Raw genomic sequence first — 24,966 nt, 5'->3', positions numbered from 1 at the left:
TGCTATATATCTGAAACCTGCGATGCTGTAGGCCTATATGTAAGTCCCTCAATAAATAATTTTTTTTCTCGAGCTAACACATTTCTTGTTTTGTTTTACATCATGTCACGAGGGGCAGAGGGCATTGGTTTACTTACGTAAGTATCCAGTGAGTATTTATAGCTTCATGGTCATATAATGAGTCAAACTTGTTGATGAACTTGGAACAGGTTTCACGGTTATCGACCTCGCTATCCAAACAAACCCACCCCTGGGCATGAGCTCGCACCCACCTACCAACTCCTGTGTCCTAAGCCTCGCTTAATTAAGACGCCTGCCTGAGCAAGACTGAAAGCGGTTTCACCCTTGTAACTGCGTCAGAGATATCACTTACTGCGCTTTGTCCTTAGGCCATTATTGACCTTTTATGTTCACTTTTATAACAGATGTTTTCGAAATAAGAATCGAGTGTATGTTTCGATTTGGAGTGGAGGGGGGGGGGGGGGGGTAGGGGCGGGATGTGAGTCATATTCAGGTGTTGCTACCCACCATTTTGTATCTAAAAATAAGTTTGTGGTGATGCGTAAACGTAAGTGTTACCCTACAAATAACAAGATATACCTTTTTATTTTTCAAATCAAATATCTTTTTCCAAAAATTGTAAACTTTGAGGGTGAAAACTATCATAATGGTTAAGAAGCTTTTGTACAGTAGATACAAATTGTAAACTTTACAGATCCTAATCCTGTTTGCTCGTTTTCGGAATTCCATGTTATGGGGCCGATTTCACAGAGCAGATTTGTATTGTGAAATCAAATTTATTTTACTAAGCAACTACGATTGATTTGGAGTTAAAATCAATCTTTGAAATAGGCCCAGATCTCACAACTTGCTTTTCTTTTGCCAGCATCGATTGAAACTGAAGCCCGATACTTTGTATAATAATACTCTTCTTGGCAATGCAACCAAAATGACCTAAAAAGTGCCTACGAACTGACCCGAAGGGGTGTGTCACTTCGGTTCTGTTCGCGACTTGGGTGTCAAGAATGACTCAGGGTAGTCGAGTCTCTAAAAAGTACCTACGAACTGACCCGAAGGGGTGAAGTGTCACTTCGGTTCTGTTCGCGACTTGGGTGTCAAGAATTACTCAGGGTAGTCGAGTCTCTAAAAAGTACCTACGAACTGACCCGAAGGGGTGAAGTGTCACTTCGGTTCTGTTCGCGACTTGGGTGTCAAGAATTACTCAGGGTAGTCGAGTCTGAGTCTTCTGTCTATATGAGACTTGAGTCCACGAGTCCCAACAAATCGCCGCGCGAGTCGTACGGGGTAGATCATTGTGGTATAATATGGTACAACACAGCTACATGATCATGGACCATTGTGCTATAAATGCATTGCATGGACCATGGACTAAACCTAACGAGGAAGTGTGGAAATCATACAAAATCGAAATGTTACGCATTGTGTGGAATGGTATGTAAGGGTGCTTATTACTGTGCCCCCGGATACCAAAGAGCATTATACAAAGTTTTTGCTGATGTCACACTGGAAACTTTTTGTTCATGGGAAAAACCATGCTGTATAAGTTTTGCTCAGTTCCGCTGCACTTCCTCAAAATGTCAACTGCAAAACTAACGTGTGAATAAGATTTAGTGTAAACAATTCCCAAATGAAAATTGTGTGTACACTTGATTTTTTGGGGAAAGGAAAATCAGTTGGTTACTTTGTTGGCAAGACTTGCAAAAACATTCAAACTGTGGACGTCCGTGTCGAAATAATCTATTCAACAAAAACACACTAATTTAATACACCATGTTTTTCATTTGCGTTTCCATCATTGTGATCAATCACAACTTTGTGGTGACCCTGAATGGACATATCGCAAGCGCACCGTTCCCCGCGATTGTGCAATATGAATATATTTATGTACGTGTATGATACCCATTATGCCTATACACTCCTACTGACTGTGAAGGGGGTAACTCTGTTTCAGCCTCAGGAGTATACGGGTGGCAACATGGAGGAAGAAATAGACCGCGCCCCTTGTGTCGAGACTATTACAGGCAGTGGACACTATTGGTAATTGTCAAAGACTAGCCTTCACAGTTGGTGTATCTCAACATATGCATAAAATAACCAACCTGTGAAAATTTGAGCTCAATCGGTCATCAAAGTTGCGAGATAATAATGAAAGAAGAAAACACCCTTGTCACACAAAGTTGTGTGCGTTTAGATGGTTGATTTCGAGACCTCAGGTTCTAAACTTGAGGTCTCGAAATCAAATTCGTGGAAAATTACTTCTTTCTCGAAAACTATGGCACTTCAGAGGGAGCCGTTTCTCACAATGTGTTATACCATCAACCTCTCGCCATTAGTCGTCACCAAGTGAGGTTTTATGCTAACAGTTATTTTGAGTAATTACCAATAGTGTCCACTGCCTTTAAGTGGAGCCCTTGCATTGAAGTGGCTGTCCGTGTCCTTGTGGTGTTAAGCGATCTCTAATTGGAAACCCAGACCAACTATTAATTACTTTTTGCAATAATTGTGTATTTTGTTGCACAAACAATGCAGTTTATTGTGATTTACGATGTTCATTAAGGGCCACCACACAATGTTCTGAACAAGCAACCCGACCTACAATGTCTCAGCAAAATTACGAGGTCTACAAGTTCACTTGTTTCAGGATGACTACTGTTATCTTACCCGGCATATTGCATTAATCACTGTCTCCCGATGGTGCCTTTGTTTAGCCGTGAATTCTGGCCAAGGATGTTATAGTTACAAACATTGAGTTTGGTTTCAGGATATTTCTGACTGATATCGCGAGAGGGGAAAAATAAAGATTGGAGGGACCCCGATGAAGTTATTTCCGCGTTATATGATAGAAGTCACACCCTGCAAAGATTGTGGTATTGAAATCAAAACCCGAACTATTGTAATCTGATACAAATAGTTTGGTAGTGAACATGCTCAGAAATAATGTGTACAATCAAAGGATATACACTACTGCAATTTAACAATGGTCTGACACAATAAAAAATACTAAGCAGGTCTATATGTTTAGAAAGTTGTGATGGAAGCAAACGATGATGCTCCTGCGATGTAATAACAATTGGGAGTATGAGGTTCAGAGATTAATGTCGAATGCAAATTTGCTGTGTCAGTGTTCTATAAGTTCTTCGAAATAAGAAAATGCACATCATGTTTATAGACAAAAATGTGTTGAGAAAGAAAAGAAAAAAAAAACATTCTGTGCCATTTGGACAATTCTACAGCGTTGGTATATCGACAAAACTACTTTTATGTACTTTAAGTCACACTTCATTACGATGTTGGTGTGACTAACACTACAATTGATGTTTACTCTCTTTGAATCAATACAAGGTACAACAATGGATGTACTCTCTTTGAATCAATACAAGGTACAACAATGGCAAAATTGCTCACTTGGGTTTTTGTCTCTTTATGAGTCAATAAACACGAGTGTGGTGTTTGCAAATAGTTGGTAAAACTGCTGCTACCGGTATACGCTTATAAGCATGGAGGATAAACAATGCGACACACAGATGTGTTTGCACCTTAATCATGGAATAACTTTCATTTTTATAGTCTTTTTAGATGGATGTTTTTTAATCAAGAAAAGGTACATAATTTGGTAACCAAGGCAAAACTTGCATTTATAGTCTTTTCGATGGAATACCCACAGTTGTTGAATCAAGAAAAGGTACACCATTTGATAATCAATGTCCAAACTTGAGTTGCTATAGTCTTTGCGATAGAATACACAGTTTGAAAAAAACTCCAACCGGACCCTTATCCTCTCTTTAAAGTTAACAAAACTAGTGTCCTGTAACCAGAGAAGCAAAGAGAACCTTGTACCACGGAAGCTCCGGACGTGGTGTATTTGGTATCATAACATTAATCCATTGAATATTTCCTCCTTTGTGGTTTGGAGCATGATTTGGGGGTAATTGAGCAAATTATGCTCTTGGAAAAATGTCAATAATGTAATACCATAGCAAAACAAATCTGCGTATTAAGGGTAAAAGAGTGAAAGACACCACTCTTTACATTTCGAGTTGTCCTAATATGGCTCTTTAAAAAGGGTGGTGGTTGTTTCACTCTTTTAGAGGGGTTTCACTCCAGGACAGAGTGAAAAATCACTCAAAAAGATGCAACTTCAATCTAAAAGAGTGGAAGACCACTCGAAAAGGTTGTCCCTCATATGGCTCTTCAAAGAGTGCCTTTTCGATCTTTTGCATTTTAGAGAGATTTTCATTACAGACGAAAAAGACTTTAACAGTGCGTTGTCGCTTTCACATTGGATTTGCATTGTTGCGTCACTTTCATAGAGCTGCTTAAAAATAAAAGAAAACAATACAAATTCTTAATAATTTTTTTGAGCAGGCAACCACAAGTTTCAATTGAAATTCTTAGCGCAAGAATAACTATGAGGATCCTAGATAAACGATACGTATTTTTCACTTTCAACCATTCCGTAATTAAAAATGAGATTAAAGTATTAACATTATAAGTAATTTCATACATTGTTCAAAAGATAACGTCATCTTGGCCATAATAGTAAGCAGCTGGCAAACTGTACATCCGAACTATGTATTTATTCTTCCCAGGTGCTTTATTACTTTGATATATGTTTTTACAAAAGAGCTAAAAGTAAATAATGCACTTGAAACACGAGAGCCAATTTATCAGCAATTTTTAATTAAATTAATACCATTGGGGGATTTGGTATCAACGTCCAAGCGAGAACACATGGGGCCGTATTTCATACACGTCTATATATATGCATCCATGACACCTCCATATCATAGAGAAAGATGTTGTTCTAACCTCTTATTCATCAACCGAATATTCTATGCAATGAACATAAATCAAACTCGTGTTTATTATTCAATACCAAGAGCACGGGTACAGACTGGCATTGAACTACGGTAGACCATTATGCATAATTGCCAACATTCCTAAGGAACTGTGTGTATACACTACGCCACATGAAAAGTTTATCATCAGCATGCAACCATGTGCATGTACATACCATGTCAGATGGTTAGGAAAATGTGTCTCACAGTGCGACCTTTGTACACCACACACGAGAAGTGTTAGGATTTCCTGTCGCTAATTTTGATTCATCAGCAAGCCAAATTGCTGTTGAACTGATGGAAATAATTCACTCATGAAAAAACACCTCTCGAAATAAAGGTGGGAAACCTATTATTTTATAGAAATAAACTTTTCTGTGTTGATCCGGTGTAAAGCCATTGGACACTTTCTGAACCGAACAAAAATAAAAAGTTCACAGATTTACAAATAACTTACAGGGTTTACAGAAGATAATGGTAAGACTTCCCTTGAAATATTATTCTATGAAATGCTTTACTTTTTGAGAAAACATTAAAACAATGATCAATTCTCGATATCGAGAATAACGGATTTATCTTAAGCACATGTCATGACACGGCGAAACGTGCGGAAACAAAGGTGGGTTTTCCCGTTATTTTCTCCCGACTCGGATGACCGATTGAGCCTAAATTTTCACAGGTTTGTTATTTTATATATCAGTTGTGATACACGAAGTGTGGGCCTTTGGACAATACTGTTTACCGATGTTGTGCGATTGCTTTAAGCTGCATTCCTTCCATCTGAGAAGGTGATTTGTGTTATCTGTTACTTGTATTTGATGCATTACTTGTAAATGAAAGAGCACTGTTCAAGAAGTTATTTCCCAGGGTACTTCACATGTTTAATAAAGTACAATGCATGCACATTTGGGATCACGATTAGTGTATTTTGTGATCCAGCTTCAGAAGCTCGATCCAGTTTAACTTGACTGTCTGACTGACCAACCATAACTACTGACTGGTTGAATGACTGTCTGACTGACAAACTATAACTACTGACTGGTTGTATGACTGTCTGACTGACCAACTATAACTACTGACTGGATGTATGACTGTCTGACTGACCAACTATAACTACTGACTGGTTGAATGACTGTCTGACTGTCTGACTGACCAACTATACCTACTGACTGGTTGTATGACTGTCTGATTGACCAACTATAACTACTGACTGGTTGAATGACTGTCTGACTGTCTGACTGACCAACTATAACTACTGACTGGTTGAATGACTGTCTGACTGACCAACTATAACTACTGACTGGTTGTATGACTGTCTGACTGACCAACTATAACTACTGACTGGTTGAACGACTGACCGACTGACTGACCGACTAACTGACTGACCGACTGACTGACTGACCGACTGACCGACCAACTATACAGACTGACTGCTGACCGTCTGTTCCTATGGCCGTCTAAAACTGACTGGTTGCTTTCACGTTGCCTTGGATCGGTCGAGTTGGTCTTTGAAAAGCGTTTGTAACCGTTTGTTATAAAATGCATATGGTTAGAAAGATGTTTAAAAAGTAGAAATCAATGATCCACACACATTTGCCTCGAAATTGCGTGATTTTCCTTTTACTTTGCAAACTAACACGGTCGGCCATTTATGGGAGTAACAAATTTATGGGAGTGAAAAAAGGGCCGACCATGTTTGTCGACGAGGTAAAAGGAAAACCACGCAATTTCGAGTGATACTTAATTGTGTGGACCATTACATTCTACTTTTAAAATATCTTTCTAATCATATGCATTCTATAACAAACGGTTATACGCTTTTCAAAGACCAAATCGACCGATCCAAGGCAACGTGTTCCTTTAAGTGACTTGTCGACTGACTAAGGACTAACTGATGACATGACTTGCTTATAACTATCTGATTGAATTACCGACTCACTGACTTGTTTATATGTCTGTCTACCGACATGGACTGCTTGACCGACTGACGGACTAACCATTATTGACTTCTTGTTGGACTGACCGACAATCCGACTGTCTTTCTGATGATTGTATCCCCCGACCTCAACTTGCTGGCTGACTGAATTGCTGATTGGCAAGGTGAATTAGTGAGAAACTGACTGACCGAATAACTGGCTGGACTGACTGGCTGACTGACTGACTGACTCGATTATAATAAAGATAACCGACTGATATGCAAAGTGAACCAAGAGCCCCCAACATGACGTTGTAAGCTATCGTTGTACTCTGTGCATCTCCTAATGTGTCCCCATCCTCTGCCTGATCGAACCCAGGCAGGCATTCTCCGGTTACCTGAGAGAGACGGACCTCATCTCTGGAACTCTACCTTCGAGTCATCCCAAGCGCCTGTTCCTACCAATCTCCCTCGGCTGGACAGCGGGAGGTGTAACAGCTCAGTTACACGGTGTGTTTATTTGTTGAGAGGTCGCGTGAAACAAATATAAGACAATCAGCGCTAGGATCTCTTAAATGCCTTGTTTGGGCATGTGTTTAGATGTGGCGAAATATTAGTTGGGATTGAAGTCCTGAATGTACGCCACAATTTGTTTTTAAAAGCCACACATCACTGCCTCAAATTGAGCACCACATGACATGAGTCCTTGATAAATACTGGGTCAATACAAATAAATAATTATGTTTGTTAGAAACGGGATATAATATCGCCTCATAGAGCTGCATCAAGCATTAGTTTTGGTTTTTAATAGCAGTAATATATATTACAATTTCACTTGTAAAACTTATGACTGGTTTCCTGCAAAGTGTGCTTATTCTGCCTAGCAGAAATTTGCTAAGCAATATATATATTTTGTTTCCATTAATTTTTAATTTAATATAATTTCGTAAGGGACATTTTCTTAATTATTGACAAATTTGATAATAATTTTCCTTATATATTAATTATTTATAATTCTACCAGTTATTTTACTTATTCAGTGCACGTCAAACCGGTTAAACTAAAACTTGATTCATAACCGGTTAATGCAATACAAAGATCGACCCTTCATGGCGGCAAGCTGGGCCGTTTTCTATGAATCATCAGAGAAATAAACAGCTGCTTTTCACGGTCCCAACTTTTTAAAGAAATATGAATAGTCCAAGTTAATTGTCGTCCATTGTGGCGACTGTATGATAATCCTACATAATGAAAGAACCTTATTATAAACGCATTACAATTGTTAAATATTCAACTCAATGCTGCTCGCTAATTAGTAATTACATGCGTACACATAAAGTATTTATACGGGTGGGAACACGCAATGGATGTAGCGGGTGGGCGGAGCCATTGGGTGGGGTTTGGGGTGGAGGGAATGCAAGGGTTGGAGAGGGGTCTGGGAGGTGGAGGTGGGTGTGGGCAGCATAGGCGGTAGTGGGGGGGGGGGTCGGGGATTGGGGGTTTTAGGAGGGGGGGGGGGTAGGATGACAGAGGGATTGGAGCGGGTGGGTTGTGTTTTAGATGGAGTGGTTTGGGCCGGAAAATCTTTCTTCATAAGTTAATATAATTCATGACTAATTTGCTTGAAACTTTACAGGCTCGACCCCTGTGAGAGCTGCATCATTATTTGGCACACTGGACCTTCTTTTGGTTCACTCTCCAAAAGATATAACTCCAACAAAAAATATAAGTTTTTATAAAAAAATAACGAAACACAGGTACTCACGGGCAGCTATCATGGCACCATGGCAACCTGACGTCAAATACCTTCCGAGTAAAACGAAATATACTTATTTTTTCAAACGGCCATTTAGCTAGCGGTCAGTGACCCGGAAGTGGTCAAGATAACGACGGGAAATTGCGCAAAATGCGACCCTGAACCCCGGGTTCAATGAGTTTTAAGAAGAGAGATTGGGCGTTTCCGAAAATCAGCACCTTTATGGTGCGAGACTTTGTTTCCTCACATTAAAGCAATGGAGATTCCTATAATATTCATACTTTCCAGATTTACACTTTATTATACATTTTAGTACAAAATTCTGCGAATTGTGCTTCCTTTGATTGAGAAGTTTTCATCACTAGGAGGGGCGTGTATGCAAAGAGTGACACCTGGAAAAAAAATAATGGGTTTATTTTGTGCAACAGTGTTCACATTATTATTGTTCACTTTACAGTAGACTCTCATCGGTGTTTTTACCAAAAATGTTCGATGGTCCTATGGGAAATGTACCCTCGAAAGTTTTACTATTGATCTAGAGTTTTGATGCATGATTTCGTATGCTGTTTCGAGAGTGTTTAATATGAACACAGCTCTCAGCAATTGCACTGGTCCTTGCTCTATGGGGGGCTGTATACCCTCGAAAGTTTTACTATTGATCTGAGTTTTGATGCATGATTTCGTATGCTGTTTCGAGAGTGTTTTATATGAACACAGCTCTCAGCAATTGCACTGGTATAGCGTTCACTTCTTCCCAAAACGGTCTGACTCGAAAATTGTAAAAGACAATTCCTAGGTAAATTGGGTGCGTCTTTTTACATTTTAAAATTTCAAAGACATATGTATGGATGTGAATATAACGTGCCCTGTCACGGCCTGTTCTTAAAGACACTGGGCACTGATGGTAATTGTCAAAGACCAGTCTTCTCACTTGGTGTATCTCAACATATGCATAAAATAACAAACCTGTAAAATTTGAGCTCGATTGGTTGTCGGAGTTGTGAGATAACTATGAAAGAAAAAACACCATTGTCACGCACGAAGTTGTGTGCTTTCAGATGCTTGATTTCGAGACCTCCAATTCTAAATCTGAGGTCTCGAAATCAAATTCGTGGAAAATTACTTCTTTCTCGAAAACTATATATACATCACTTCAGAGGGAGCCGTTCCTCACAATGTTTTATACTATATCAACCTCTCCTCATAACTCGTTACCAAGTAAGGTTTTATGCTAATAACTATTTTATCCCGTTGTTTTAGCAAAACAGCTTATCCCTGCACTTGATTTTCTCAAAATGTAATTTGTTTTAAGTTAGGGTTGTTTTGCTATGGATGGACCGAGAGCAATTTATCAAGCAGAAGCTGAAAGGAAATTTGAGTTTCCGGTAATCTTTCACAATAGGAAGTTAGTGACTGTCAGTGAATGTGAACAGGGGTCACCGTGTAAACCGTGCGGTACGGATATTGAGGGCATGCTGTATGCATCCTGACACGTTGGTTTCGTGCGGCGCAGTAGAGCTATATAAGCACAAACAAGAGTGTGCTAATCGAAATAAGATTACCAGCCAAACTGCTACGTCACACGTACACATTGTGACTGGTATCCTTCTCAATTCTGCTAAGCAGAATTATTAAGCAACATTTGCTGCTTAAGCAGCTTTATGGAATTGCGTCCAGATGTGAGAGTGTAAAACGAGCTGGCATAGCCGAAACCGACACTTCACTGGAAGATGAATTTCTTTTCCTTACTCCATGCTAACTCTATGACTGCTTACCTGTCTTTTTAATTTCGTGTATTTACCATTTATACATCCTCGTATGAGATGACATAATTATTCAGAGCATTGCGACCAACAGTTAAATCCATTGGACACTTTCCGAACCGAACAAAAATTAAAAGTTCAAAATTTACAAATTAAATTAATAACTTACAGGGTTTACAGAAGATAATGGTGAAAGACTTCCATTGAAATATTATTCCATGAAATGCTTTACTTTTTGAGAAAACATTTAAAACAATTATCAATTCTCGATACCGAGAATAAAAGGATTTATAACACACGTCATGACACGGCGAAACGTGCGGGAACAAGGGTGGGCTTTCCCGTTATTTTCTCCAGACTCCGATGGCCGATTGAGCCTAAATTTACAAAGGTTTGTTATTGTATATTTTGAAGTTGTGATACACAAAGTGTGGGCCTTTGGACAACACTGTTTACCGATGTTGTGCGACTGCTTTAAACACAAGAGCAACTTTCACTATTTAAACAGAAATTATTCATGAATTGCACTCTGAAAACGTCCGGGTCATCACATTGAGAAGGATTCCAGGTCCCGTTGAGGTTGACCCATTTCTGGTCAAGTAATTTTAACCACCTTCCGGGTTAGCCTGACCTTGAAAAGAGTCAGGTGCCATATATGACCCGGAATCCGGGTAAACTCTGACCCGAATTTTGTTTAGAGTTTTGTGGTCGTTTGTTTCAACTCATTCGATATAAGTGAGCTGCAGCCTTCAGTATACATCCCCCTCATTATATCTGCTTGCTCAACTATGTCAGAAGTTCTCTTGAATATTTACACACATGGGACTTGAAGACAAGCAGAGTATACTGTTCGAAACGTCGAGACCACACCCGGCGCTTTTCAGAAACAACACTCACACACACAAGATTTAAACATACCGCAATTTTCTAATTATTTATAGTTTCTCCCTACATGATGGGACTTGCATGGTACATTTGTAATGTTCCACGTCAATTCGACCTACACCCAACTCTATTTCGACACAACCCTTGTTCAGACTTATATCATTTTTGTTCATTGCGAACTAAATTCGATGAACCCAAGTAATAACAATACAGGCCTACTTTTTCGAGGTTGATGTAAAATAGGCCAATGCTGCACAGAATGTTCACTCAGAGAGGGCGCACTCTCGAAAATAAAAACATTAAACTTTCTGACTGGCGGCGCTGTAACTGCGTACTATGGCATCAGCTTTGGTGAATATGTCCACATATATGGTGAGTTCGATTAGCCTTATAGCTTCCCGACATCAAAAATTCAGTGATTACGAATACCTATACCGTTCATAAAAGTACACTTTTCAAAACCTGTTTAATGATTGTATTTGACGATATGTATGTTAACATTGCTGCACGTGGCCATTTTGTGCGAGACGTCACTAACCCACGATTAATAGCAAGAATCAAGATAGTCACTGGGCTGACCATCATGACGTCACGATGAACCACCGGAACGGCACTCGGGGAGACCACAGGAGAAGACCGGAGGATACCGGGGCTGTCCATGTATAGGCGAAGCTAATCAAAGACACAAAAGTTTACTAGGTGAGATACATTAATTTTACAGTGTATCATCATAACACACATTCTCTTTGTCGCATCGACTATATGTAGGTGTTGGTATTCTACAACCACGTTCCTTGCGCTATGCTACAACCAACCACGCATATTATCTCAGAGCACGCCTATCCTGATATGCATCGCATGCTGCCGCCGTGCTCTGGGAGCGTGATCGGTTGGAATTCAACAAGTGATAATCTAGCCACCTTTGCTATCGGTTGATCAACTTTACAGTCGATGAACCTTGCACACCACTCGGTGACGAAGCAATTATGATACCCTAATGGAAGTTCTATTGGTAGACTTAACGACACTGTACACTATTCGTAAGTGTCAAAAACTAGTCTTCACAGTTGGTGTATCTCAACATAATATGCAAAAAATAACAAACCTGTGAACATTTGAGCTCAATCGGTCGTCGAAGTTGCGAGATATTAATGAAAGAAAAAACACCCTTGTCGCAGGTCACAAGAAGTTTTTTTTTTTTTCCACTGAGGATTTTTTTTTATTCACACTTAAGACCACTCCTCATAATTACAAACACGCTTAAAATACGTAACATTAACAGCAAAAAAACAACAACAACCAAAATACACAATACAATGTTAACCTTGAACCAATAGTTTGAAAGAGTACAATTTTTTGTGAAAATTAACAGTGGAATCATTAGTGATGGAGATGTATTGATCCAAAGTATAATAAAGCTTTACATCCAGTTTTAATAGTGCAAGGGAGGGTCTATTCTCACTCATTTTCATTGTATAGATATGGAAACGACACAAAAGAAGGATCAGGTTAAGAGCACTCCAAGATTTTTTTTGTAATACCAAAAAGGATAGCCTCATTGTCTAAGCGAATGTTAATATTTAGAGTGCTCCTTGGGAGAATGTACAAAGACCGTTATCCCTTTTACCGATTTTCGCTAAGAATGAGTTGACTCCAAGTATTCTGTGGACTAATCTGTATTGAAACCACCGTAGTCTGGTGTCGTTAGTAGCACAAAGTGGAATGTTACACAGGACCATCCACTTAGGTTTAGTAAGCTGAATACTCAATTTTGTTTCCCACTTATCGATGAATTTATAGGCTACTTTTTTAGCAGATGTAAGACAGTTATAAATACGGTTAGAGCCTTTTTTTTATCTTGCATGAGAAGCCTAAAAATGAATGGAATGAAAGGGAAGCAAATACTCGCCCCATCCTTGCCCATCATCGCTGTACCAAAGGATTGTTTTATGGCCTTAATTATCCCACCGTATTCAAGGAAATTTGTTTTAACACCAACGGTCACAAGAAGTTGTGTGCTTTCAGATGCTTGATTTCGAGACCTCAAATTCTTAATGTGATGTCTCGAAATCAAATTCGTGGAAAAATACCTCTTTCTCGAAAACTACGTCACTCACTTCAGAGGGAGCTGTTTCTCACAATGTTTTATACTATCAACAGCTCTCCATTGCTCGTTACCAAGTAAGGTTTTATGCTAATAATTATTTTGAGTAATTACCAATAGTGTCCACTGCCTTAAACACTTAATTTGCGTTTCTTTGAAGGGTGGGGGGGGGGGGCCTTTCAGCCTGGAAACACTTACTTTCGCACCCATGATGTCAAATTTAACACAATGTATAAAGAAAACCATCGGTTTGGAAACTGAAAATGATCTTCTCTTTATGTATAGACATTGTTTGTTTTTGCTGCGCTGATATGAACTTTTACAATCAGTGTGTTTCCGTTAATATTAATAAAAAGTTTCTCGATCTTTACTACTCTTGACTCAGACAACGTGTGTAAGTGTTTGTCGTAACCTTAAGTTAAACTTTAAAAAAATCATGTCAAGTTCATGCGCGTGCCGGTTGAATAAAGCCGTTTTCCTGACGAATTTAAAGGCAGTGGACACTATTGGTAATTACTCAAAATAATTATTAGCATAAAACCTTACTTGGTAATGAGTAATGGGGAGCTGTTGGTAGTATAAAACATTATGAGAAACGGCTCCCTCTGAAGTGGAGTAGTTTTCGAGAAAGAAGTAATTTTCCACGAATTTGATTTCGAGACCTCAGAATTTGATTTTTTAGGTCTCGAAATCAAGCATCTCAAAGCCACAACTTCATGTGACAAGGGTGTTTTTTCTTTCATTATTATTTCGCAACTGCGACGAACAATTGAACTCAAATTTGCAAAGGTTTGTTATTTTATGCATATGTTGAGATACACCAAGTGAGAAAACTGGTCTGTGACTTTGACAATTACCAATAGTGTCCAGTGTTTTTAATCTTTGGTGCAACTTTTGTATTTTAAACTCATGCTGACGCAACTCTTTGATCAAGTTAACTCCTATTAATATTATGATTATTGGAAATGTGCCCGATTTATCGCACAGTTTAAACAGATTGGGGAATGTTATCAGTGAGCGTACCTGGAATGCGATCAGTTTGAAGGCAACCCCAGACGCTCGAGGAGTACCGTGGCACTGACCGTAGCATCAAGCGGTAAGTAGGGGGCACGAGTAGAAGAGCTCCAAACGGCTCTTCTCAAAGAGTAAAACGACATGCAATGGTTATTTTTTACAGGAATCACATATATCGCGGCTTAAAGGCAGTTGACATTATTGGTAATTACTCAAAATAATTTTTGGCATAAAACCGTACTTGGTATAACGAGTAATGGGGAGAGGTTGGTAGTATAAAACATTATGAGAAACGGCTCCCTCTGAAGTGGAGTAGTTTTCGAGAAAGAAGTAATTTTCCACGAATTTTATTTCGAGACCTCAGATTTAGAATTTGAGGTCTCGAAATCAAGCATCTAAAAGCACACAACTTCGTGCGACAAGGGTGTTTATTCTTTCATTATTATCTCGCAACTTCGATTGCGCTCAAGTTTTCACAGGTTTGTTATTTTGTGTATAATGTTGAGATACAGCAAGTGAGAAGACTGGTCTTTGACAATTACCAATAGTGTCCACTGTCTTTAAATACGATGTTTGTGACTTGATATATTTCTACCTCCATAATATTGTCATGGGGGAAGGGTTGGAAGTTGTTTCCTCACAGAATTAAAATAACACTGAGACTAGCTCATTCTTAACTGTGTTCCTATGATGTAAAGTGCATCGAATTGCCCTATCGTGTCGTCCAAGTTGTGTTTAAAGGCAGTGGACACTATTGGTAATTACTCAAAATAATTATTAGCATAAACCTTACTTGGTAACGAATGGGGAGAGGGTGATAGTATAAAACATTGTGAGAAAGGGCTCCCTCTGAAGTGACGTAGTTTTCGAGAAAGAAGTAATTTTCCAGGAATTTTATTTCGAGACCTCAGATTTAGAATTTGAGGTCACGAAATCAAGCATCTGAAAGCACACAGCTTCGTGTGACCAGGGTGCAGAGCCATTACGTTCGAATATGGGACAAATTGAAAACCAAAAGACAGCTGGAATTACGGTAAAAATATTCAATCTCGAAGAATTATATTCTTTCCTTGAAATGAAATTTCGAGCTTCAAATCTGTCAATTGGCAGTTCTTGTCTCGGGCTTAGGTCTGGACGCAGATGAAAGGACCAGAGCCCAAATAGTGCTGCTTGAGCACAAAAGATGCTAAGCACAGCAAAATCATGCTTTCCAGAAAAAGGTTACCAGTCAAACTACCATGTCACATGTACCACTTGCGACTGGTATCCTGCTCATTTCTGCTTAGCAGGGCATTGCTAAGCAATATGTAATATTTCCTATGAAATTTGGGCCCTGGCACTCGGTCACTTAGTGCTCGTTGGATAATATAATTTTACAACACCTGGGTTTATCGTGGATATACTTTTTACTGCACTGCTAAAAAATATTTGTGTATTTTGCGGTTATCTATTTACCATCTAGATCATGAGACCATTATCACCGGGTTGGCAAATATTGTACATTGTTATAGGGTGTAGTTAAGAGCTTAAACAAGAGGAAGAAAATGTGGACACTTCGATCAGTTTGGTGCCACCAATGCAGAGATAGGTTGGATTGGCTTGAAGCTTGGGTTCGGACGGGTCAAGATTTGTCACTGTGTGGCGGTTGTTCACGGAACGATTGGGCTCTAATTCTTCACAGCGACCTCACTCAAAGAAGTTCTTTAAGTGCCTGGACACTATTGGTAATTACTTAACAAAAATTATTAGCATGTACAATTACTTTGTTAACGAGCAACGGAGAGCTGTTGATAGTATTAAACACTGTGAGAAACGGCTGCCTCTGTAGTAACGTAGTTTTTGAGAAATGAGAACGAGCCAGAAGGTCTGAAGCCCCATTTACACATATAAAAGCACACACATTAATTTTGCCACAAGGATGTTTCTTCACATTATTCTCTTGCAACGACCAACTGAGTCAACATTTTCACAGCATTGCTGTTTTATGCATTTGTTGGGATACACCAAAAGAGAGAATACTTTTTATTTTATTTTATAGGCATTATAGCCGTGTTCAAATTGTTTTCTTTCTAGAAAGTGTTACGAGTACAATACACTGCAATACACCAGCCCTGCGATGGTTGCCCAAACATTGTCCAACAATGTACCGCCGCCCCGGCCGGATGATATGACTGAGAAACCCGTCACTAGTGCATCACATACAGAAACATCGTTCACTAATCCAGAAGGTAACATGACTTAGACCCTTCCCATGAAATATGTAAATTGCACATAGCGCGTGCGCACTAACGTTTTGGTTGGCAAAATGAGGGAACATCGCGCTGTTTTGTACACGACTAATGGCTGCGTGACGCAGACGCGATCGCGCGTCTGCTCAGTGCCAACCAACAGGGTCTGTACGCATGCGTGAATGTAATTAGCATATTTCATGGGAAGGGTCCATTCATATTATGTTCCAAGCACAAAATAGCAAATTACTGGTTCACTTACTACAAAACGGGTCCATATTAGTGTTATTTTCACCCTCGATTTAGTTGCAGTATTTCCATATGAACCCAAGCTGTTTAATTCATTGTTTTGTATATTGTTGTTTATTTGTAATGCATTGCGTGCAGTGAAACGTTCTTGTTTTATTTGTGCACGATTGGCTGTCCATACTTTATTGGACTATTATGTATGGCTACACACAGGTCTCTGCATCTCGTTCGTAAATGTTTTGTTTCGATTTCGATATGCTCAGTGCATGCAGTGTACTATACAGTACATGTACACGACATCATTGTCCGCTGGTGCCAGTGTGATAGTTCTGCACAAGCTACGAACCGATGCTGTGTCAGCCATGGCACCATATGTCTAGATATCATACTCAGTCTAATCTAAGATCAATAATCTTTGTGTATTAATATACAGGAAGCAATCCGAACAAAATGAACGGAAAAGAGCACAAGGACATGGCCGATCAACTCTTGGCAAGTGAACACACCGAAGATGAAGAAGAGCCAGTTGGTAACAAAAATGTTGTCGCGCAACCCGACGGTTCAGATCGGGGTACTACGAGTACCTCCGAAAACGTCCGAAAGACCATCTTCGGGCTTGTGATCGTGGTTGGGATCGCCTTTTCGTGGGTCGGGGCGACACAGTTTAGTCAGAGCACCTACACGTCGGACTTCTCGTCGGCCTCCGTGAATGTGTGGTTCTCAACCTCGTGGATGCTCGTCTGCTATCCGGTCTACGTCATCGGCTGTTTGGTGGTCCTTCCCAGGAGTCGAAGTGGAGCAGGTCTCAAGACATTACACAGGTAGGTTACCAGGAAACAGCCTTCTAAGTTTTCCAATACAAGTTATCACTCTATATACCCATACACCATACCAGAATGGAATCTCCTACCACCTGACATGAAAGAGGCAACCGACTTTAAGTACTTAAAATCCAGACTTGTTGCCATTGACCTAGAAAATCTGACCCAAAAAGCCCTAGTATAAGTAGCCAGCGCTGCCGGATGCATGATTACAAATTGTATGTTTTATTTTGGAACAATTATTACCAACTATCACGTGCGTACCTCCAGTTATGTCGACCTACTTGAGATTACGAAGATAGGCCTAATTAATCAATAGTACGCCGTGAGGTGAGACTAATATCAACCTCCCCCCCAAAAAAAAAAATAAAATAAAAAAAAAATAAAATAAAAATAAAAATAGTATGCATTTTAATAAGAAAAACCACTTTTACGTGTAAGCGTGCCATGCAAAGCCGTTTATACATCCGTCCCAATGACAACAAAGTGCCTCACTTTTTATTCAGAGACGCCGAGGGCGTCTTCGGTAGCCGAGGTCTCTGTCTGCGGACCTTCCTCACATTAACGGTGCCATTTGCAGCATGCTGGGCAGTCACAAACTACTTGTACGTCTACGCACTGGGTCTCATAGCCGCTGCTGACGTCACAGCGATCTTCTCGTCCAACACGGCTTTCATTTACGTGTTCTCGTGGTTATGGCTTCACGAACGGCTGGTTCTTTTACCAGTTAGGGTAAGTTACGTAGACCCTCCCCATACCCTCTTTCTCATCCAGAACTTTGTCTCTGAGTAACTTTCTCGAGATGCCTCTGTTTGGTAATGAACTTTTTTATGGCGTGTCTTGGCTTAGCAGTTACGAGCACCGGACTCAAGTTATTTGTGTTTCTGAGTGCGGATGTTGGACTCCGAGTCGAGAAACCTGACACTTAACCATGATGGGACGTAAAGCCGTTGGTCCCGTGTGTTGTGTAACGCACGTAAAATAACTCTGTGCATCAATAAGCAGGGGTTTGCCCGGTGACCCAGGTTTGATTGGCTGCATATTGCACCACAACACATTGTAAAATATTGAATATTAAAGCGCCTTGCGCCACCGAGTGACGGACAGGATGAGCGCTGTACAAGATGCCTGTATTGGTGAATGGGAAAAGTCCATTGATTTAACAGGTTGTTAAACCAACCACATAAAATCTGAATGCCACTAATAGACGCAGAAATACGTCTCTCATAAACTTCCATACGTCAAACATTCATGTGACGTATAAGCTATGGAGTCACTGTACTCTACTTACGGAATAGATTGCCCAAATAAAATGTCACATCTGCGTCATCAATTTAAAGAAATAAAAAGTTTAATTAATAGTACTTGATTATGTTTTTATACCACAGAGCGTGTCCGTTGTCCTGTCTATAGGCGGCATGGTCCTGATATCCTACTCCGATGGTTTTGAGGGATCCACGGCTCTCGGAGTCGGCTTCTCCGTGGGTGCTGCAATCGGTTCAGCTATATACAAGGTTTGTCGATAGTGTTTTTTCTGACTGATATTTTCCGAACTTGCAGTTTGTTTTACAACTTCACCACCGGACTCGTCTTGTTGAACGACAGATAAGTGTCATTGCCTAGCAGTTAAGAGCACCGGATTCAAACTCTTGTGTTTCTGTTCGAATCCCACCCGAAGCGAAATATGCTTGTGACTTGTTTCGAAGATCTCGGGAAAGTACAGTGCTAAAACACATGTTGTAGATGGGTTAAAGCAAACATTAGTATTTCTTATCCCCGATGCAAATTTACATCTATTAAAATCTTTACAGGTGTTGTTCAAACGTTTTATCGGTAACGCAACTTCCGGTCAAGTGAGTCTCTTCCTGAGTGTCTTGGGTATCTTCAACATCCTCTTCTTATGGCCCTTCATCATCATCTTCTACTACACTGAGGTAGAGTCATGGAGCTTTGATAAGATCCCATGGGATTATCTGTGTGGTAGTGCTGCACTCAGCGTAGGTGAGGGAACCAAAAACTGGAACACTAAAATATTCCCCAATCACCAAATCCATCCAACGTGGTTTCGAATGATAGATGCCTGGTGCGGTTCAATCTACAATGTGGTTATCATTCGGCAAATACATTGCACAGTGATGCAGTAGTTTACAGTTGTTGTACCATTTGTTGTTAATAATACGAAGAATACTTAATTAACAACAAATTATAAGTATAATATATATAAAAACAAATTGGGATTGTTAAAAAATAGCCGAGCCATCCAATGAAACATACCATAGATGGAAGAAACACAGTCTATGATCAAGTGTAGCCTACTTGCAGGTTAACTTAATTTTGTATAAAAAATACACATTTTTCATTATGCCAAGAATTGTATGAAATGTCTTTAAAGACAGTGGACACTATTGGTAGTTGTCAAAGACTAGCCTTCACAGTTGGTGTATCTCAACATATGCATAAAATAACAAACCTGTGAAAATGTCAGCTCAATCGGTCGTCGAAGTTGCGAGATAATAATGAAAGAAAAATAACCCTTGTCACAAGAAGTTGTGTGCGTTTAGATGGTTGATTTCGAGACCTCAAGTTCTAAATCTGAGGTCTCGAAATCAAATTCGTGAAAAAATTACTTCTTTCTCAAAAACTATGGCACTTCAGAGGGAGCCATTTCTCACAATGTTTTAAACCATCAACCTCTCCCCATTACTCGTCACCAAGAAAAGTTTTATGATGATAATTATTTTGAGTAATTACCAATAGTGTCCACTGCCTTTAATGTATGACGTCATGTTTCTAAACACTGTTTTTTTTATATTGACAGCATTCAACTTTCTGGTCAACTTTGGGATCGCTGTTACATTTCCTCTGTTCATCGCCCTGGGGACGGTTCTTGGTATTCCACTCAATGCTGGTGAGTTTCTGGTCCCGTGTGTGGACATGTATTGATTTTGCAGAACCAGCGATATCATTGGAGACTATGTAGACTACATTGTATGTACATCCAGATATTGATGTTTATTTATGCAAACAGTGGACGTTGACTGTGCGAAATGAATGTGAGATCAACGACACATCCGTACCACGTGACCATCAATATATTGAAGTTGGCTCAATGCCACTCTGGCGTAGAGCCTCGGAGTGTGACGTCAGAAAGATGTTCAGGCTAGCTGGAGTTTCAACTCTTTCGTTTTTATTTGTACACTTCTGTTGATCACTGAAACTCACGTCCAAATAAAATAATTATTTGAAGGATAACGAATAAAAAAAAGTTACATGAGAAAACTTAATAATTGGATAATGGTTTATTTTGGTTGTGGACCGAGAAAGTTTACTTATGACAAATTAATAAAAGCAACTCGATTTCCAACCTATTGAATTACCTTCAAAGAAATTAATATTTTGAAAAATTAATCTCTTCCATTTTCAACGATGTAGTGAACCAAAGTATTTAGTTGCCACGTGTTCACTTTTTGATGTATCTTCCCTTTTACATATGCCATGTTTTCTTCTTTAAACAGTCGTCGATTTGGTCTTCCGCGGGACGAACTTCAGCAACTTCAAGATCGGCGGTTCCGTCCTCGTTATAGTCGGGTTCCTGGTCATGCTCATACCGGAACGCTGGCAACAGAAGGTGGCGTGTTGGACCGAAGGCAGCTGCCCGTGGGAAAGGAGACGTGCAGCCGGGGAGAACACTGCTGATGGTCTCGACAACGAAGGAGTTGATACCGAGAAGGGGTTGGATTCCGGTACTAAAGCAACAACGTCGGACGCTGAAGTGCAAGCAGATTTTCCATCAGTGTAATAATGTGTCAAAGTTAAAGTTTTACGTCTCTTCCGAAGCTATTATTATAAGTATTGGCTTTAAGATCATTTACTACACACAGAGAATTCCTAATATACAGGGGGCATTGTGCATTTTATGAGTTTGCTTTATAGTATCGTTTACGACCAATGCTATCAAAGCCACCGTTGAATGGTTTCTATGCGATTTGTAATGGATCTTATCATTTATCTCCATTATGGAGATCATTCAGGCTGATATTCTTCCTAAACGTTAGTTGTGATTAAAGGAAACGTTGCCTTGGATCGGTCGAGTTGGTCTTTGAAAAATCGTTTGTAACCGTTTGTTATCAAATGCATATGGTTAGAAAGATGTGCAGAAAGATGTTGTAAAAGTAGAATACAATGACCCACACAAACATGCCTCAAAATTGCACGGTTTTCCTTTTACATCGTCGGATAACACGGTCCGCCATTTATGGGAGTCAAATTGTTGACTCCCATCATAGAGTAAGTACTCTATGCTCCCATAAATGGTCGACCGTGTTAGTTCTCAAAGTAAAAAGAAAACCACGCAATTTCGAGGCATATTTGTGTGGATCATTGTATTCTACTTATAAAACATCTTTCTAACCATATGCATTTTATAACAAACGGTAACAAAATAAAAAATGCTTTTTATAGACCAACTCGTCCGATCCAAGGCAACGTGTTCCTTTAAATATCCCGGAAAGAGTTTTTAAGCATACACCATAGTGTACAAGTAGGTCAGTCTTAATTTGTTAATTATATTAAAAGGACCAACTATCATGCTTGTCAATTGATGATGTCATCACGGCGCCATTTTCTTTTACTGAGGGCGCCCTTCTCGACGTCCATGCGCACCACAGACATAAAGAACCGATCCAATAATCAGCTGCGGTGGTGGAAGTGTACACAATTGATACGGTGGGGGATCAGAATGCCGTAGCATGTCAATACATTCCATCATTACCGATGATGTATGTGTATCTAACAGAATGATAACAAACATGACTTGTGGTTTACACTCAATCAAGAGGAAACAAATGGGTATCCGCGTTATCTTAACTCGTCAACTATGTACGCCGTTACTATTGTTATCTTAACTCGTCAACTATGTACACCGTTACTATTGTTATCTTAACTCGTCAACTATGTACACCGTTACTATTGTTATCTTAACTCGTCAACTATGTACGCCATTACTATTGTTATCTTAACCCGTCAACTATGTACGCCATTACTATTATTATCGGTGCACTTTATTTTCAGACTTTACTATGTACACGGGCACATAAAATAATACAAGTTTGCAGAACTATTTAATACAGGCTTTATCTTTTTAATGAGTAATTTGTATTTTTGTATTCGTCCGTGGCCCGAGTTCTTCATTCTGGTCATGCTGTGCGGCAAGAAAATTTAAAATTGCAGAAAATAAAAAGTACGTATACATAAAATTATAAATAATTATATTTTGTACTATGTCAATACATTGAAATTATAAATATAGAAATGAATAACTGTTGATTGTCACACACATTAAGTAATAAATACTTTGAAAAAAACTATAGATGTCAAATGGTGATTTCGTTTCTGTGTCTAAGTACGCGATTTAACTTGTACTGCTAACAAACAGCTCTAATTTTGTCAAAGCGCCATCGCTGTAAAACAATAATTTTTCCTTGATGCACCGACTCCCGTCGCCCTTCTGCACTGCCATAGCCCCCTCCCTCCGATGTTTCAGTCTATGTAAGAAAATGTATTTACCCACCCCAGTCCTCGAAAACAACTGTGTTAATTGAAACTTTATACGAATACTAAAAGGCATCTCGATTAATTACCCACTCTTTTCACTCTTAAAGGCACTGGACATGCACCTTTGGTAATTGTCAAAGATCTTGGTGTAGGCTATCCCACAATACATGCATAAAATATCAAGTCTACAAAATTTTTGACTCAATTGGCCATCGAAGTTGCAATAGAAAGATGACAAAAACACCCTTCAGTGTTGCACAAATTGTGCGCTTTCAAATGCCTAAATAAAAGGCGGAAGTCTTTTAATATTTGAGTGATAAATTATCTCTTTCTAAAAAAACTACGTCACTCAGAGGGAGCCGTTTCTTACAATGACAAAAAAAAATAGTTCTATTGCTCATTATACCAAGTTTTTATGCTAACAATTATGTTAAGTAATTGCCAATATATTGGTAAACGTACCCAATACCTTCCCATCCCTTCTTCTCGCCCTTGAAAAGGCGCTGGTCACAGCCCCCTCAAATATTGCAGTCTATGTTCAAATGTACACAGAAGGACGTTTAATTACCCCCGGATTTGTCATCGCCGTGAATGTGTTCAAACACAAAAGGCCATTCAGCGATTGGAAAGATGAATGAGGAATTTCCCCTTCATTATTAAATAGCACCGAGTGATTGGAAAATTTGATTGCAGCAGTCTACAATAGAGTTATGTACGTCACTAAACGAACAAATTAATTATACATGACGTAACATAGGCCCTTTTCGAAACCACGGCTTCGACTCCATATTCGGCTTCGGCTCCAGATTCAGGTTTAGGCTAGCTTGGTCCCGTCAATATTGCGTGCTTTATGTACGTGCTCAGGGCTTCAGACGAGAGAACGGGGTCTGGAGCAGAGTTCAAAGTCGAAGCCGTGGATTCGAAAAGGGCCAAAGTGTTTATCCTCGTATTGTAAACTGGCGGAAGCATACCTTCGGAAGTATACGTCACACAACCTGCGAAAATTGATCGTTTATGGATTTCTAATCAAATCAGGAAAGTAACGAAGACGGGCTAAAATCAATACCCGTTTTACCCATAAGCTTTTATACTTATTGAGTTGTATATCTAATTACAATTTATTTTGATCCACTCTGTAACTTCGTAAATTGTTTCAAAACATTTTTTTTTTACTGGTTATTGATGTGGATCATCTTGTTGTTATGACATTTTAAATGTTAATTTATATTGTGTGGAATTACTTGCGTGTTTATTTATTATAAATTTGTATCTATTTTAATTGTGATTTTTTTTACGTTGTTAAATATTTCGAAATTCTTATGGTTTGCTTAACACATTCATTTTATTGAATGTTTTAACTGCTTTCTATGTTTTTATGATACCTGTAAGTGGCGGTTAATCGCTGTTGGTTATCAATAAATAAATAAATAAAATAAATAAATAAAAAAAAAAAAATGAATTTTCGATCTTAATCATTTTTTTTTTTGCATTTTGTGACCTTTTTACACAGTATTTTATACAACAAATTTTCTCTAAGCTTCAACCTTACAGTTCATTATCTCTTTTGAGAAATATTTATAAAAATTCCACAATTATAAAGTGATACCGTAATATGTACACTACAACGGTGCGGCCCTATGCCTGCCTAATTAATAAATTTCTATTAAAAATCAATACGGCTCAGTAAAAATGCAACAGGTGTGTGCTCGTCACACACCTGTTGCATGTGACGTCATCTTAACTAAACTACAACCTTGCACCCAAACGATTTCACAACACATGCATTGCGCAGTGATTTGCGTTTGTACTGAACTTTCTA

The 24,966-nt window shown here is 39.1% G+C and overlaps 1 protein-coding gene across 1 annotated transcript; it reads left to right on the top strand.

Moving 5' to 3' along the window:
- Nucleotides 1-16,990: 16,990 nt before the first annotated feature.
- LOC117291600 (solute carrier family 35 member F4-like) lies at nt 16,991-21,731 on the top strand. Its single transcript, XM_033773417.1, has 6 exons — nt 16,991-17,594; nt 18,101-18,326; nt 18,983-19,108; nt 19,406-19,595; nt 20,413-20,502; nt 21,110-21,731. Exons 1-6 carry the CDS (start codon nt 17,224-17,226, stop codon nt 21,391-21,393), a joined length of 1,287 nt encoding a protein of 428 aa, XP_033629308.1. The 5' UTR covers nt 16,991-17,223; the 3' UTR covers nt 21,394-21,731.
- The last annotated feature ends 3,235 nt before the right edge of the window (nt 21,732-24,966 follow it).

The sequence above is a fragment of the Asterias rubens genome, chromosome 6 (genome assembly GCF_902459465.1).
Source record: "Asterias rubens chromosome 6, eAstRub1.3, whole genome shotgun sequence".
In the NCBI taxonomy this organism is placed as follows: Eukaryota; Metazoa; Echinodermata; class Asteroidea; order Forcipulatida; family Asteriidae; genus Asterias; species Asterias rubens.
The sequence above is the reverse complement of the archived record's forward strand: the minus strand, read 5'-3'. Positions and strand labels throughout refer to the sequence as shown.

What these genes read in the sequence shown, in the direction of transcription:
- LOC117291600 (XM_033773417.1), top strand. Translation starts at nt 17,224, where the DNA reads ATGAACGGAAAAGAGCACAAGGACATGGCCGATCAACTCTTGGCAAGT. An exon ending in TCGGTTCAGCTATATACAAG is followed by an intron (nt 19,109 to 19,405) that starts GTTTGTCGATAG and finishes AAATCTTTACAG; the next exon opens with GTGTTGTTCAAACGTTTTAT. An exon ending in TAGTGCTGCACTCAGCGTAG is followed by an intron (nt 19,596 to 20,412) that starts GTGAGGGAACCA and finishes TTATATTGACAG; the next exon opens with CATTCAACTTTCTGGTCAAC.